Below are 16,466 nucleotides of genomic sequence, written 5' to 3'. Positions count from 1 at the left end.
AGTTACAAAAAGGTATTTTTTAAAAGCGAAAAATGATGAAAAAATGAAAAACAGCATAAACATAGGAAGTCTTGACGTCAAGCAAGCAGAAATTGTTAATAAAAGAAACTCGAGAAACTATTCAACAAATTGTGATTGGCTTTTTTTTTATCAATACGAAGACAAGAGACATCAAGCACCACAGCCTGTATCTCCCCCCCCCTCCCCCCCCCCGCCCCATGAATACAAAAAGTGGACGTCAACCACGTCTGAACATGCATTGCTATAAAATTCATATGTGAGCAGGGCACATATGAATTTTATAGCCAAGCATGTTCAGGCTGTTGAACAGTGGTAACACACAACACCAGAAGACTTTGTTCACGCTTGTGTAAGATTTCAGTCGTAATTATGAAGGTGTTTTCTACTTGTATCATCTTATGACAGACTTTGGGCTCCAGGGAGCAAGGCACAAAGTGTCCTGCTCCCCGTATGTCATAATGCATTGCACGTTACAATGCATGTTGATATGTCTCACTGCATTGCAGTATGACATATTGTCTAAAATTTTATGCCTATGTCTATGTCTAAATTCTATGTGCAATGGTTGTATGGTTCACCTGGCACCCACTAAGCACACACCGCATTGCGTTAGAATGTGCGTCTCTTGGCAATAAAACACAGACTATAACACCATTTCTCTGTAATCTACACTGCAGATGAAGCCAGCAAGTTTGTTTCATAGGATCATTTCTCTTTGTTGTCTGCATCCCAGGCCTGCTAGCTTGGGCGCACGACGTCGAAAAATATTTTTTCGTGTTTGAAAAATACCTTTCTGGAGCTTCTCACACACATAGCAGACATGTAGAGTTATCTAATGATGTATCACATATATTTTTAGTCCAAACACCAAGGCTACTTTTTGACCTTGAACACGAAGCCTTCTGCAAAAAAAATTTACCTTTCCATTTTTTTTTTTTTCAGGCAATCGGCTAAACCTTTAAGGCTTCAAATATTTTTCTGTTATACTACATCAACCAGGCTGCAATTCTATATTTAATTTGTGCATTCTTGATATTCCTGCGTTCCAAGAAAAAAATATTTAAGTTTTGCAATTTTACTAGCTTTAGCCAGTGCCAAAAGCATATGTAGTATTTGAATATTTGAAAAATTGGCTATTTTGACAGCCACACCATTCCATTGTCTTGCCACACACACCATTTAAACGGCTGGATCATACAATGTGCCTTTGAAAACAATTTTGATTGTTGCCTTCTAGCTCATCTGCACAGGAAATTATTACAAGAAAGGCGCCAAATAAAACAACGGACGAAGGAAGGAGATAGGAGACAACCACGTCCATTGTTTTATTTGGCACCTTCGCTGTAATCATGTATAACCAACTCGCCCACCAGCACATGCTCAGTGCACAGGAAAAATAAATTGTCGCAAGAATGCTAGAAAAAAAAAAAGGAAAATAAACCATGGAGAACAAGTTTTGAACTTCAACAAACATGTGGAAATTTTTTCAGCTATATCATGCGATATTAGGAAAAACGCTGGCTGATTTGGCGTGGAATGACCCTGCTATGTATGAAACAGAGCATAATAAGAATCAATTAGCTTTCTGTACTGCACAAAAAAATCTGTATACCATGCAAAAAATAAAACATTCTGAATAAATCTGTCTATTTAACTTATTACCATATGCTAGAAGCAGCTTTATCATAAACAAATTAATACCGCACTGGCATTGAAGATCTACAGGCAAGTGGGGTGCCATGAAAGCGTATGAAATGTTTTCTACCTCATTCCATGCCTGATTTGTGGAAAAATTTGGACAATCTCACAATAAAACACTGCAAGCATAATCTGCACAAGTAACTGACACAAATGTGAGGCAATATCCATTACTTTGGCAAAGATATATCGCTTACGTATACAGGGTATCCCTGATAAAATTAGCTAAGGCACTACAGAAAAAAGAACTGGTATGAAATATATGACTATAGGGCCTACGGTGTCCAGTCATCAATCCTCTTCCACCGCCAGAAAAATTATTGTGTATTAATTACCGGACTAATTCAAAAATATTAAATACTATGCCTCACCTCACAAGTCGTTTGCAGCACTGTGGAAGCTACAGGACTCCTTAGCCAAAAGGAAAGCCAAATGTCCCTCGAGATGTGTTCATCTAAGCCACGTCGTCTGCTCACTGCTACAGTAATTCATGGCGTACGACATGCATGTGTTAAGGTCCTAACAAGTCATGTATAGCTGTAACATATCATGTATCAGGCAAAAATGAAACTTTCTAATCCCGCCAATAATCAGACACTCAAGAACTGTTCCACTGTGCAAGAATGTTACCTGTGTATGCCTCGTACCTTCAGCAGTGGTGCAAACAACTTGAGATGGAGTATGATTTTACTAATACTGTTTACTAATACAGGTGACTCTCGTTACAACGGGCCCTGATAATCCAACAAAAAACGTCCCTTTTATCTGAAGTCCATAATACCCGAAATGCCTCACTTCCGAAACTTTCGTCGCGATGTCTAACAACTCTATTGCAAAGAGTGAGTGATGAACTTCCAAAGTAAAAACAAACAAAAATGTTGCACTTTCGCCCGAAAGGCAAAGCATCAATTGCAATAGCAAATTAAGCAAGATCAGCGCGGCAGCAGCAGCGAGCGAATTGACCTTCGTGCTGTCTCTCACTTCAACGCGAAGTAAACACTGAAAGCCCTGCACATACGAAGCTGCCGGCACTGGGCGGACTTTGTCCACATTGCAGATCGCTTTGAAGATGAGGCCCACACAACCGCACACTTTGTTCACATCGCAGATCACTTTCAAGATATGGCACCCGTGCAAGTGCGCACTTTGTCCACATCGCAGATCGCTTTCAAGATACGGCGGCCGCGCGGTAAGCAGCAGCCACCGGAGTAGAACCCCCCCTCTCTCTCGCCTCGAAGGCACCGCGTTTAACCCCGCCTTCCTCCCTCGTGCGCGTGGTATTGAACCACAATTGTCAGTTGACCCTCGTAAGTCAGTTGTCAGCGCCTGTCGACACAGCAGAAGTGCGTTTTATACGCTTGATTTCGAAAAAAATTGCCGCTAATTTCATCCACTGTAGCCGATAAGTCTGTTGTCGTTGCATTAATAAAACAAGTAGAACAACCTAAGGCTGAAACATGGTCTGTTATATCCGAAAGTCTGTTGTACGCAGGTCCGTTGTAACACGTGTAGACTGTACTAATATTTAATTTTTAAATTAAGGGTGTGATTTCTGATGGGAAAGCTGTTACCGCATCCTAAAACACCCCCATTCAGTCATTTTCAGAGCACTCTCTCCTGTGTTATTTTTCTTTTTTTTTTTATCTGTAGCACATGAAATACAAAAAGTGCCACGTGATTATGTGCCCGTGCTGCGACACCAGCGGTTCCAAATGTCATTTGTAGGAACATCTTGCTTATTACCCGACTCAGCAGCCACCAGGAAGTGGCAACTGTCGGTGTTGGTGTTCGCTCTCGCTGATTGCGAACTGCATGCCCCGAGCAACAATTGCAGCCAATGCAGATGCCGGCCGATGCCGAGTCAGGCAATGAGCAGAGCTAGTTCCTTAAAATCAATTTCAGAGATTAATCCATCCTCTGCCACAAGCATGTATGTGGCGCCATGTTAAGGTTTTGTGATGGCAAAAAAGAAGGAACTACTGAAGTTTCTTTCTTGCAAGAAGTGAACAGAATGTTTCAGTTGATAATGCCCTGATGTTTTTCAGGCAGCACAGGAGCTGCAATAGCATACTCCACAAACATATGCATGAAGTGCAGAAAGCCTCAGAGCACAGTGTGCATGCACTCTAGATGGTGCACAGCAGCAGATGCTATCTATGAAAATCAGCACAGGTAGAAAGCAGTATGGACAAGTCATGAGGCACCGGGAAACAAGTTGTGTGATAATGCCAATGCTCAAGTAACAATTGTTGAAACAACCAAAGAGGAGAGTGATGAATAGGAGTACTGCATCGATACTGTGCAGAGATAGCACAGCACATGCTATGCAGCCATGGCTGAAGAAGTGTGCACTTGGGAAAGGGGGGCATGGCCTATGCATGGATAATTTTCTATATACATATATATATATATATTTTTTGTTGACTGTTTGAGCCAACATTTATGGGTGTGACCTTTACAGAAAATATAGTTTTCAACATAAAAAAGTCTTCATGTCCCAAAGTAGAGTGCCAATTTAGAGTGCAGCTCTTAGGTGCCCATTCTTGCGGCAAGTGTCGGTGTCATAACTGAGCGAACGAGCAGAGCAAAAGATGAAAGATGGAGCAGCGGAGGCTAATAAGAGCGGCTATTTCAGTGATGTGCGCACAGGAAACTGGTGTCATGCAGACTCGCCCGACCACTCGATGCGTACACATATCTGGTCTCGGCCGGACCATTCGTTTCGTACTGTCATCTGCTCGTGTCAGCTCTCGCTCGCGCTTATTTGGTTTGGTCTCGTTTGTGCTTGTTTCGGTTGTCATGGTTTGCAATTGTTTTGTAATCTCATTGTATATGCGATGCAAATTTTGTAGTACTTTCTGGAAGCCACGCGGCACCAGCAATTACACCGAAATCTTCAGAGTCATGTATAAAAGCCAATGCGTTTGACCCACAGACAAAATTTTGAACGATTGCCGACTCTGGTACATGTCTGTCTCGAAATTCTTTGCCTCAATATATCGCGAAATGAAAATGTGTATAGAGCTGCACTCAAATTTTGCATTAGGGAGTATTGTAATTGTTGAATTTTTTTATGACTTCATTATATCAAAGTATAACTGTACCATACACAAACATTCATTATAATATTGCTACACAGCATTTCATTACCAATGAAGCAGCAAATAGCTAGCACTAGTTCTGAGGCAATTCATATGACATTTTTAAAAACTTTCTTTCCGGAACTTTGGCCGATTTCCCTCCCAAGTTGTTGCAATATAATAGTATGCACTGTTTACAATTTTAGGTAAGATGAATTCATCATGCCTTAGTCATATGCACTTTGTGATGGCTTGTTCTCTACAGTGACCTGTGTTTTTATTCTACAAGATTTAGTACTTTCTGCTGTCATTTTAGTCGAACTTCACAACACAAATTGCATTTTTTGGTCCTTCGTTCAACAAAACACTTGCCATCATTGTTTGCTTGGTTCGTCTGGACTTTTAGTTGGCAACAAGCACCAAAACCAGCCCATGTCTCTGCTATCAGGTTGCTTCTTTAATGGCAAGTGGTGCACATGATGATCCTTTTCTTGAATGAACCAGGAAAGCGAAGATGCCAAGTGCTTTATAGAACCAATAGAACCAAAAAAATGTGATCACGTTGCGAGCTCTGAAAGAAAACAAAGCAGCAGTACATGCAATAACTAATTTAGGATAAAACCACAGGTCACTACACGTTGTGTGCAGTCAAATTAACTCTGACGCTTCTTCAACCTTATGACTTCGAATGGCAGGATAACCATATAACCATTAAACTCGGACAGACTATTGACGTCGTTCAACATGTGCAATCACTACACAATATTTTGCACCACAGTATCAGTAAATGCTATCACAGTAAGTTTGATTTGCAACCATCTGTCTGAAGAATTATGGCTCATTGTAACCAAAAGGTCCCTGTTAAATCCTGGGCTATTTAAGGGAAAAAGATATGGCTGTGGGCAGATCACACAGCCACACAAGCACTACAGGTAAAGCTAGTGTTCTATCCGTCATGACTTGTACAGCACTCTGTGAGCATATGTATATCTGTACAATGGTAGATGTATCTGCAACTTCTGCTCCTTTTTTGTGACCTCAATGCTGTGAACACTTTGCCAAAAAATTTGTCTCGGGTTTTCTGAACAAATGAGTATTTTCAACAAATAACAAGATGGATATGTTATGAAAGGACACAGTGTGTGTGGACCAACCTTCCAACCAGTGATGCTGAAAGTCTTCCCAGCGCTACCAATGGTAATTGTCCTCTCCCACATCCCTGGAAGGGTGTCTGAAACAAAATAAGTAACCATATGGTAAACTTAAAATAAATGAAATAGGAACAGCCTGCACCTTCCGTGGCAGCCCAGTGGCTATGGTGTTGCACTGCTGACCTCGAGGTCACGGGTTCGATTGCGAACAGGGCCACCGCATTCCAATAGGGGCTGAATGCTCGTGTACCATGCATTAGGTATACTTTAACCTATTCAGCCCTGAATTTTTTCGTTCAGGCAAAATTTTTTTTTTTGCTTGACATATTTTGTGTTGAAATGCTTTCGGAAGCATGATACAAGAAGAAAAATTCGAATTTTACAATTTTTAGTAAATTTACGAATATGGTGTCAAATGACAACATCACGGCTCAAAGGTTGTGAACGAACACATAATGCATGCTTTGAAAGACATACAACTTTTTTATAATTTAGTTGCGGGGGCTGAAGAAGCTGATTTCATTTCCGTAAAATGTTATGTTGGCTGTTGTAATTTTCAAACAAAGAAACATTACTGTACCAAACAATAACAAGCTCATCACAGGCGTCGAGATCTCCTGTTCTTAGTCATAGTGCATGCCAAGTGCTTGATATTTGTAAGCCAAGATCCTCGAAGCAATCTTCAGCTGTTTTTTCATCTACCGAATAAGGTTCTGCACACGAGTTCCGAGTCATCTTTGTTTTTATCAATGAATAATCTACCATGTGTCCCGGCTAACATTAGCTAAGCTGCTCAATGAAAAAATAAATAATAAAAAAATAAAAAAACATTGCGCAAGATATTAATAAAATCTAAGCAGGTATTAAAATTTTGTGCTGCACAATGTCTTTTTAATCTTTTTTTTTTTCAACAGCTTTGCTAACCTAGGGCACCCTACATATGCACCAAGACATTCTTTGGGGTTATATCACACTTTCAGCTAAATAACAGTCCCAAACAAGTAAATATGCCTAAAAAGAACAAAACTGTGCACTATGCTTTTGGAAAACACTATGGGAAACATGCAAAAAAATGAAGTGATTACTCCCAATCTCGATTTTACAACCTGACGATGTCAAATTCGTACATAGCAAGATGAACTATTATAATATGAGCCATGAAAGGCACATTGCTTAGTTTTTTCTTGAGCTGCTGCTGAACATATTTTCATTTTCATTGTACAATAAAATTATCAAGCCACGGGCCCAAGTTGTTTGGCACTGATGACATCCTAAAGTGTGTTAGTGTCAATACTAAGTTTTATTTCGTTGGTTCGATTTTTCGTCAGAACAATGCTTTTCTTGCCCCATTCAACCTAAACTTCTGGCAACTGCCTCAAGGCTATACATTTTAAGATTTAGCCCTTGCTATTCAAGTGCCTTCATAAATTGAAATTAAATTAAATTATAGGGTTTCATGTGCCAAAACCACGATCTTATTATGAGGCACTCCATAGTCGGGGACTCCGGCATAATTTGGACCCCCTGGGGTTCTTAATGTGCACCTAAATTTAAATACACAAGTGTTTTTGCATTTCGCCCAAATCTAAATGCAGCCGCCGTGGCCAGGATTCGATCCCGTGACCTCGTGATTAGCAGCCCAACACCTTAGCCACTAAGCAACCACAGCAGGTTTCATTTCATAAACTGTGTGCAACATTTTCTGTAATATCTTCAATTGACACCACCAGGGCTGAAAGAGTTAAAGAACCCCAGGTGATCAAAGTTTAATCCGGAGCCCCTCACTACATTGTGCCTCATAATCGGATCATGGTTTTATGGGGTTATACACACAACTAAGCCTCGGTCTCCTTTTTCAGATATGATCACACAACTATTTCGCCATTTTGAATTGTAACTATGTTAATTTTGCATTTTGGACACATTACTGAAACTTACGCAACCAGCGATGCATCCTACTACAATCCTCAAACTTCACTGGGCAACAAAATGCACAGCTTGCCACTGTCAAAATGCACACAATACACGCCCCGGCTATTCAAGTCTGTGACAGCCAATGGCAGCGCTTCCAGTGTTGGCATGGCAGAAGTAATAAATCGAGGCGCAAGTTTTTAAGTTTTTTCCATCAGTTCTTTTGCTCTTATTTCTGCACGGCGAAATACTATCTGAAGCTCAGAGTGCTCATCTTAACAATGGTTCCACAGTGTTACAGCATATGTGGAGGGAACGTATGTGAATATCTTAGAAAATATTTACAGAGGTTTTGCAGCTACTATGTTTCTTCACAAGAAAGGGTCAACGTACTGGTTAAATAAGTGTTAGGCAAGGAGGCACAACCTCTTCGTTAAGCAATATTCACATGGAGGAGCCATGGATGCGGAACGAGCAATACGTCACGAGCGGACACACTGCCTTGCACAGCTCCCCCACTCACATGGATTGACATCCATCAATCCGCACACTATAAATGCAATGTTGGCAAAAAATTTTAGTGGCCTATACTCTCGGCAACAAGCATATGCACAGGCACGGGTATGCTGTGGTGAGATAAAAACAGAATAGCTTCATTGCTGAGCTTCGACATGTCAACAGGTGTTGTACAATTGAAACCACTGCAACGCATACAAGACCACCAAACAGCCATGATTTCAATGCTGCCGGTGAGCGCAGTGCCATAGGTTGTCAGACTAGTTGGTCAGATCCCCATTACGTCCCCTAACAAGAAGGAATCTTTTGTACCAGCACAGTAAAATGTCCCCTATCCACCGGCGATGTATACATCAACCTCTTCACCCCTAAAAGGTGCGACATTGTCCCGTGATGCGCCCTCCCTGCTGTGAAGCGAGGAATTTCTCTCACATGTGAACACCACTTTATTCACTGCACGTCTGCAAGAAGTAGTGAAGATGCTAAAATAAGAAGGATTAGGTGTAAGGATTTATTAGGAATGTATTTGCAATCTGCCATTTATCGATAAATTGTCCTTTAGTAAAACAGGAGATGACTTCTAACAAATAAGAAGTTGAACCAGCAAGTCTTTGAGTAAAGGCTTTTCAAAGATTAACATGAAGAAAAGCTAAAGCAATATTCAATCACAAACGCGAGAAGCCAATCACAAACCGCTGACCCACGGGTCAGTCCGCCTGGCGCAGCAGTTGTAGGCCATACTATAATCGTGTCAAAGGCCAAACACTCAGTGGGATAATAGGAAAACCGAAGAGGGCTGCTCCACACTCCCAGAGAGTAAGATCCCTTAACAAAGAAGTGACACAGGAGAACAAAGTTTATCCCCTTAAGGCACGAATTTTGATGGCCCGTCAATAAATGTCAAATTTAAACAACTTTATTCCAAGGTGCTTGACACTCCATTGCAGGAAATACAAAGTGGTAGGATGTTGCTTCACGCATTTTTTAGGGATTCATCATGATTAGAGAGTAATTAAATATGTATTGATGGTTTGTAGAGTCAGTAATGTTGCATTTTTGCATAAAAAGAATTCAATAACAGCCTTGAAGTACATGCACAATTTAATTATTGGCTGCCTGCATTACAAGAAAGGAAAAATTATTCTTTCAACATGCTGCTGGAATGTGACATCACATGTCCCTTCAAACATTGTAGTACCTTCAGCAAAGTGATCATCTGTAGCAATACACAGCACAATAAAGAAAAATGAACACACATTGACTATGCAGAGGGTTCGATTCACCTAAAGCTCAATAATCGGACAGGCCGCCATTGGAATCTGAACCTGGCAATGTTTAATGCTAGAATGCTATCTAGTGAGGTGAGTCTAGCAGTGCTATTGGAGGAATTAGAGGGCAGTAAATGGGATACAATTAGGGCTCAGTGAAGTTAGGAGAACAAAAGAAGCATACACAGTTCTAAAAAGCGGGCACGTCCTGTGCTACCGGGGCTAAGTGGAGAGACGAGAAGTAGGAGTAGGATTCCTGATTAATAAGGAAATAGCTGGTAACATACAAGAACTCTATAGCATTAACGAAAGGGTGGCAGGTCATGTTCTGAACCTAATAAGAGGTACAAAATTGAAGGTCGTACAGGTCTACGCCCCTACATTCAGTCATGATGGCCTGGAAGTCGAGAGCTTCTATGAAGACGTAGAATTGGTGATGGGTAAAGTCAAAACAAAGTACACTATACTGATGGGCGACTTCAATGCGAGGGTAGACAAGAAGCAAGCTGGAGACAAGTCAGTGGGGGAATATGGCATAGGTTCTAGGAATAGCAGGTGAGAGTTATTAGTAACGTTTGCAGAACAGAATAATATGCGGATAATGAATACCTTCTTCCACAAGCGGGATAGCCATAAGTGCACGTGGATGAGCCCTAATGGCGAGACTAGAAATGAAATAGAACTCATACTCTGCGCTAACCCTGGCATCATACAAGATGTGGACGTGCTTGGCAAGGTGCGCCGCAGTGACCATAGGATTGTAAGAACTCAAATTAGCCTAGACTTGAGGAGGGAACGGAAGAAACTGGTACATAAGAAGCCGATCAATGAGTTAGCAATAAGAGGGAAAATAGAGGAATTCCGGATCAAGCTACAGAACAAGTATTTGGCCTTAACTCAGGAAGAGGACCTTAGTGTTGAAGATATAAACGACAATCTTATGGGCTTCATTAAGGAATGTGAAATAGAAGTCGGTGGTAACTCCATTAGACAGGATGCCAGTAAGCTATCACAGGAGACGAAAGATATGATAAACCCTACAGCTAGAATAGAACTGGCAGAACTTTCCAACTTAATCAATAAGCGTAAGACAGCTGACATAAGGAAGTATAATATGGATAGAATTGAACATGCCCTTAGGAACGGAGGAAGCCTAAAAGCCGTGAGAAGAAACTAGGAATAGGCAAGAATCAGATGTACGCGTTAAGAGACCAAGCTGGCAATATCATTACTAATATGAATGAGATAGTTCAAGTGGGCTGAGGAGTTCTATAGAGATTTATACAGTACCAGTAGCACCCATGACGATAATGGAAGAGAGAATAGTCTAGAGGAATTTGAAATCCCACAAATAACGCCGGTAGAAGTAAAGAAAGCCTTGGGAGCTATGCAAAGGGGGAAGGCAGCTGGGGAGGATCAGGTAACAGCAGATTTCTTGAAGGATGGTGGGTAGATTGTTCTAGAACTGGCCACCGTGTATACGCAATGCCTCATGACTTCAAGCGTACCGGAATCTTGGAAGAACGCTAACATAATCCTAATTCATAAGAAAGGGGACGCCAATGACTTGAAAAATTATAGACCGATCAGCTTACTGTCCGTTGCCTACAAAGTATTTACTAAGGTAATTGCAAATAGGATCAGGAACACCTTAGACTTTCGTCAACCAAAGGACCAGGCAGGATTCCGTAAAGGCTACTCAACTATAAACCATATTCACATTATCAATCAGGTGATAGAGAAATGTGCAGAATATAACCAACCCTTATATATAGCTTTCATTGATTACGAGAAAGCGTTTGATTCAGTCGAAACCTCAGCAGTCATGGAGGCATTACGGAATCGGGGAGTAGACGAGCCACATGTAAAATTACTGAAATACACCTATAGTGGCTCCACAGTCACCATAGTCCTCCATAAAGAAAGCAACAAAATTCCAATAAAGAAAGGCGTCAGGCAGGGAAATACGATCTCTCCAATGCTATTCACAGCCTGTTTACTGGAGGTATTCAGAAACCTGGATTGGGAAGAATTAGGGATAAGATTTAATGGAGAATACCTTAGTAACTTGCGATTCGCTGATGATATTGCCTTGCTTAGTAACTCAGGGGACCAACTGCAATGCATGCTCACTGACCTGGAGAGGCAAAGCAGAAGGGTGGGTCTAAAAATTAATCTGCAGAAAACTAAAGTAATGTTTAGCAGTCTCGGAAGAGAACAGCAGTTTACGATAGCTATCGAGGCACTGGAAGTATTAAGGGAATACATCTACTTAGACAGGTAGTGGCTGCGGATCCGAATCATGAGAATGAAATAATCAGAAGAATAAGAATGGGCTGGGGTGCATTTGGCAGGCATTCTCAGATCATGAACAGCAGGTTGCCATTATCCCTCAAGAGAAAAGTGTATAACCCCCCAGCTGTGTCTTACCAGTACTCACGTACGGGGCAGAAACCTGGAGGCTTACGAAAAGGGTTCTACTTAAATTGAGGATGACGCAACGAGCTATGGAAAGAAGAATGATAGGTGTAACGTTAAGGGATAAGAAAAGAGTAGATTGGGTGAGGGAACAAACGCGAGTTAATGACATCTTAGTTGAAATCAAGAAAAAGAAATGGGCATGGGCAGGACATGTAATGAGGAGGGAAGACAACCGATGGTCATTAAGGGTTGCGGACTGGATTACAAGGGAAGGGAAGCGTAGGAGGGGGGGGCAGGAAGTTAGGTGGGCGGATGAGATTAAGAAGTTTGCAGGGACAACATGGCCACAATTAGTACATGACCGGGGTAGTTGGAGAAGTATGAGAGAGGCCTTTGCCCTGCAGTGGGCGTAACCAGGCTGATGATGATGATGATGATGATGATGATGATGATGATGATGATGATGAAAGCTCAATGTCCGTCACTCTTCCTTTGCCACCAATGAACAAAACTGGTAAAAACAAGTCCCGTCCGCAAATGTGGACACTGTGCCTAATGGGGTTATCCCGTCAAATACGGAGTTACGCAAATTTGATGTCAGGAGATTGGAATAAAAACATATTGGAATAGTCTTGCGTTATAGGGGCCCTGAAGTTCATTATATATTGAGGTTTAACTGCGTGCATTTGCCCCTTCAAAACCACACTAAGGCTAAGAGAAATGGTGCACTATATGGGTGCTCCAGCTTACAGTTGCCTGGCATTTTTTTCATATTTGATTTTTCAAACCAGCTTGATTATTTGGACTTCCCTGCACCTACTTCACTGCCAACTGCTTAACAGAATCAATGTATATAATGGAACCTATGCCTCACACCCCACATCAAGTCACTCAATTTTTAGGACTGATCTGTGAGTGCAATGTCACAAACATGGCAGCCATAAACAAAGTTGCTGCCATTAAGGCATTAAAAATGTCATTTTTGGAGTGTTTGCTCAGCTTTCTGAGTGCCGAATAGCTGTTGCAAAGAAAGTCTCATCAACACAGCACCAAAGTGCAACTCCGGTCGTTCACAAGCAACAAAGCAGCACTGGTTAGGCCTAGCCAGCAGGGGTAGTGGGTGGCAAGCCGTCACAGGCACTTTGCCCTTGACATGTTCATACTACAGGTATGTTCGATTCGCCTGCACCACCTGAACTAGTTCACAATGTGCTGCACCCTGCTATTTGCTTCAGCAGTGCAGCAATGGTGCCCGCTGAACCACATCGTTCGTTTCAAAAGGTGCAGGGCTGGTTCAAGATTTTGCTGCACCTACTCCACTGTCAGTGCAGACTTGATGCAGGCGTACAGGTGCGAAGCAGCAGCAGAGCACACAACGCAGGACATTGGTGTAAGCGCTGTTAAAACCCTGCTTACGCATGTCTGATGTGTATACACAAGTGTGGTATGTATTTATGCCCTAGAAGCTGATCATGCCTGCAATTCAGGACCTCTCAAACTAACGCACTCCATGCACATTAGTCGTACATACCATGACAACTGCACCGCATCTGCACCTTGGCATTTGTTTTGAGTGTGACGCTGTGCCTGCACTGCTGAAATCAAGCTGCAAAATTTCTGAACTCTTCATGAACTACCGTGAACTGGTTTACAGTGGTGCAGGCGAATCAACCAGACCTTACATCAGAGATCAGGAGTGAGGTCATGTGCACAGGCTGGAAGAGTTTGGGTCTGCAGGCAATAAGCCGGCAACTACCACAAATGCCTACCAAGTTTTGAATTAAATTCTGGAGTTTTACGTGCCAAAACCATGACATAATTATGAGGCACACCATAGTGGGAGACTCCTGATTAATTTTGACCACCTGGGGTTCTTTAACGTGCACCTATAGTGCATGGTACATGGGCATTTTTGCATTTTTCCCTCTTTGAAATGCGGCGCGGCAGCATGGATTTGATCCCGTGCACTCCCCCCCCCCCCCCCCCCAGGCTTAGCAGCGCAACACTTAAGTCACGATGCCACCACAGCAGGTTCTACCAAGTTTGTGGGTGTGCATACTGGAAAGTACAATAAGCTCGTGTGAGGGCACGAAGCCAATAAAGCTCCAAACTGACTTTGCGCAGCACAGCCCAAAAAGTGACATCGTTGTGGAGGCAGCACCACGTGTGCAGCACCTGCACTTCATGTGACGAGTGACAAATATCTGGCTGCGCAATAGAACAACACAAAACATACCTGCAGCCTTGAAATGTCATGACATTTCAAGTAGATAATATTTTAATGAAATGCAACAGTGACAAAAAGTCTGTAAACAGATCTTCCACACCCCTGGATTTTAAAAAAGAACAAAATCATGTTTACCGCCGAAATTTGCTTTTTTTCTGACTGCCCCGCCCCCCCTTAATATATGAGTTGGAGACTAGTCTAAGCCACCAAAGGTACTCTGACGCACACGAATATTCTCATAATATTTTTTACATTTCACTCCAATCATAATTGGGCTGCTGCAGCCAGCAGTTGAATTCATGACCTTGTGGCGATTCGCAGCAGAATGCTATAGCCACTGAGCCAATGCAGCTCATAAAGAATATTTAATAAAAAAAATATACAGATGAACATACTTACTCATTCTGATATGCTTGGCACCCTCATAAATTATCCATTCATAAACCTCATCCATAACACAGATCACATTGTGCTTCTTGCAAAGCTCTGCAATCATTTCCAGTTCCTCCCGGGAGAAAACCTGCCCAATAAATATTGCCAGATGTAAGTGTCTGCTACAATACGACTAGACAAAAAAGAAAAAAATAATAGGTCTTTCATCCAATGTAAGGAGACGTATAAAATGATACGCTTGATGCCATGTTCCCCGACTAAATGCCTAGGACTTGAGTAGTGGTGGTACAGCCCAATATGCTAGCAACACCCAATTCTGATTTGTGATAAAGCATAAAGCAAAAGAAGGCTATACAATAAACATTTACGAGCACTCAGGATCAGTGAAGACAGCAAAACACCATGATCTCAGTATTGTCTTACAATAATCTAGGAACACAAAAATACAGCAGGTAACATGGAACAATTTCCAGTTTCATTACTACTTAAGAACTTGTCTCAAAAAACTTAGGTAAGTCCCAATTTCCATCTTCACACAGAAAGATGCTCCCAGCCAATCCAATGCTTCATCACAGTTACACTCTCCCTTCTTCCATACCAGCCCAAGACAAATGTATACTCTGTTTCAGTAGTTCCTTGCAGCAGAGCCAAGGCTGTGTGACCTGCGAGTGCAGATTCTTGCACATCAAAATGTAGTGCCATAGTTTCGAAGCCGCTGAATGACTAAACAGCTATGACAAATTGTCTTGTTGGCAGGTGTTTACTTGGGAGTTTCTCTGCAGGCTGCAGCTGCGGCTTATTGCTTGCTTTTGCTTCATTTTTCTAATAAATATTTATTGAGGCTCTATGATCATGAAAATAGAGTTCGCCATTTGTTCGAATGAAAACGTGCAAAGAACAAAAAGTTAATGGAATGCTGCCCTATAGGCATTATTTTCATTTAAAAAGTACAAACAATTAATTGCTGTGAGAGTGGCTAAATTCATACATGTACTAATTGGCACAACCACAACACTGAGGAAGACTCCCTCCTCGGTAGCACTTCGTCCTTCACAGAAATGGCACGTGCAGACTCGATTGTGTGGTATCTGTTGCGGCCGCAGTGGGCAATGTGAAAGTCGGAGCAACAGAATGAAACTGTTTATTTGGCAAGCTAAGCTGAAACAAGAAGAATGGACAACCAGCACAGCAGAGTCAGGTGCTTATATAGGCACATTAATTAGCAGGCAAGCGGAATGCCAACCGACACATGACACGTGCACACATACCTGCGAAGCGACAACACATGGCCGACGCAAGAACGCGTCTGCAATACAGTGCGATAGCATCTGCGATAGCCAGAGCACTCCTTCCATGTTCTCTCTCTCTCTCTCTCTCTCTCTCTCTCTCTCTCTCTCTCTCTCTCTCTCTCTCTCTCTCTCTTTTTAACGGTTGTATCGATCAGGAAGTTTTCTGGCGTGGGTGCTGCGTTGAAAAGTTTTCTTCGCGGGGGCTAACGTGGCATTACTTTGCGGGGACTGTAAAGCAACGCTGCGGTCCAGAATAGTAGCACGGGGTCAAGATTGCAAGTTCTCCAAAGATGCCACTGGTTTCGCATGCCCTGCAGGCTCCCAAGGAGGCTCTGGGGACAGAACAGGTAATTCAGGACTAGGTTCTGTAAATGTGGGAATACCAGTGGGCAGTGGCTCAGTCTCAGCCAACAAGGATGGGCACTAATTTTCAGCATGGATGAACCTGCTTCTTGACCGACTTGTATGACGTACATTGAAGAACTGCATAA

General features: G+C 42.1%; 1 protein-coding gene across 3 annotated transcripts in view; it reads right to left on the bottom strand.

Moving 5' to 3' along the window:
* The window catches only part of Kyat (Kynurenine aminotransferase), a 121,669-nt gene that overhangs the window by 45,584 nt on the left and 59,619 nt on the right, over positions 1-16,466 (bottom strand). For all 3 annotated transcript variants that reach the window (XM_075694632.1, XM_075694628.1, XM_075694637.1), the window contains 2 exons: positions 14,693-14,813; positions 5,954-6,030 (listed from right to left, as the gene is read on the bottom strand). In XM_075694632.1, the coding sequence (XP_075550747.1) occupies positions 5,954-6,030; positions 14,693-14,813 (198 nt within the window). The remainder of the gene's footprint in view (positions 1-5,953; positions 6,031-14,692; positions 14,814-16,466) is intronic.

This window comes from Dermacentor variabilis, chromosome 1 (genome assembly GCF_050947875.1).
Source record: "Dermacentor variabilis isolate Ectoservices chromosome 1, ASM5094787v1, whole genome shotgun sequence".
Lineage (NCBI taxonomy): Eukaryota > Metazoa > Arthropoda > Arachnida > Ixodida > Ixodidae > Dermacentor > Dermacentor variabilis.
Note: the sequence above shows the minus strand (reverse complement) of the source record. Positions and strands in the feature narration are given on the sequence as shown.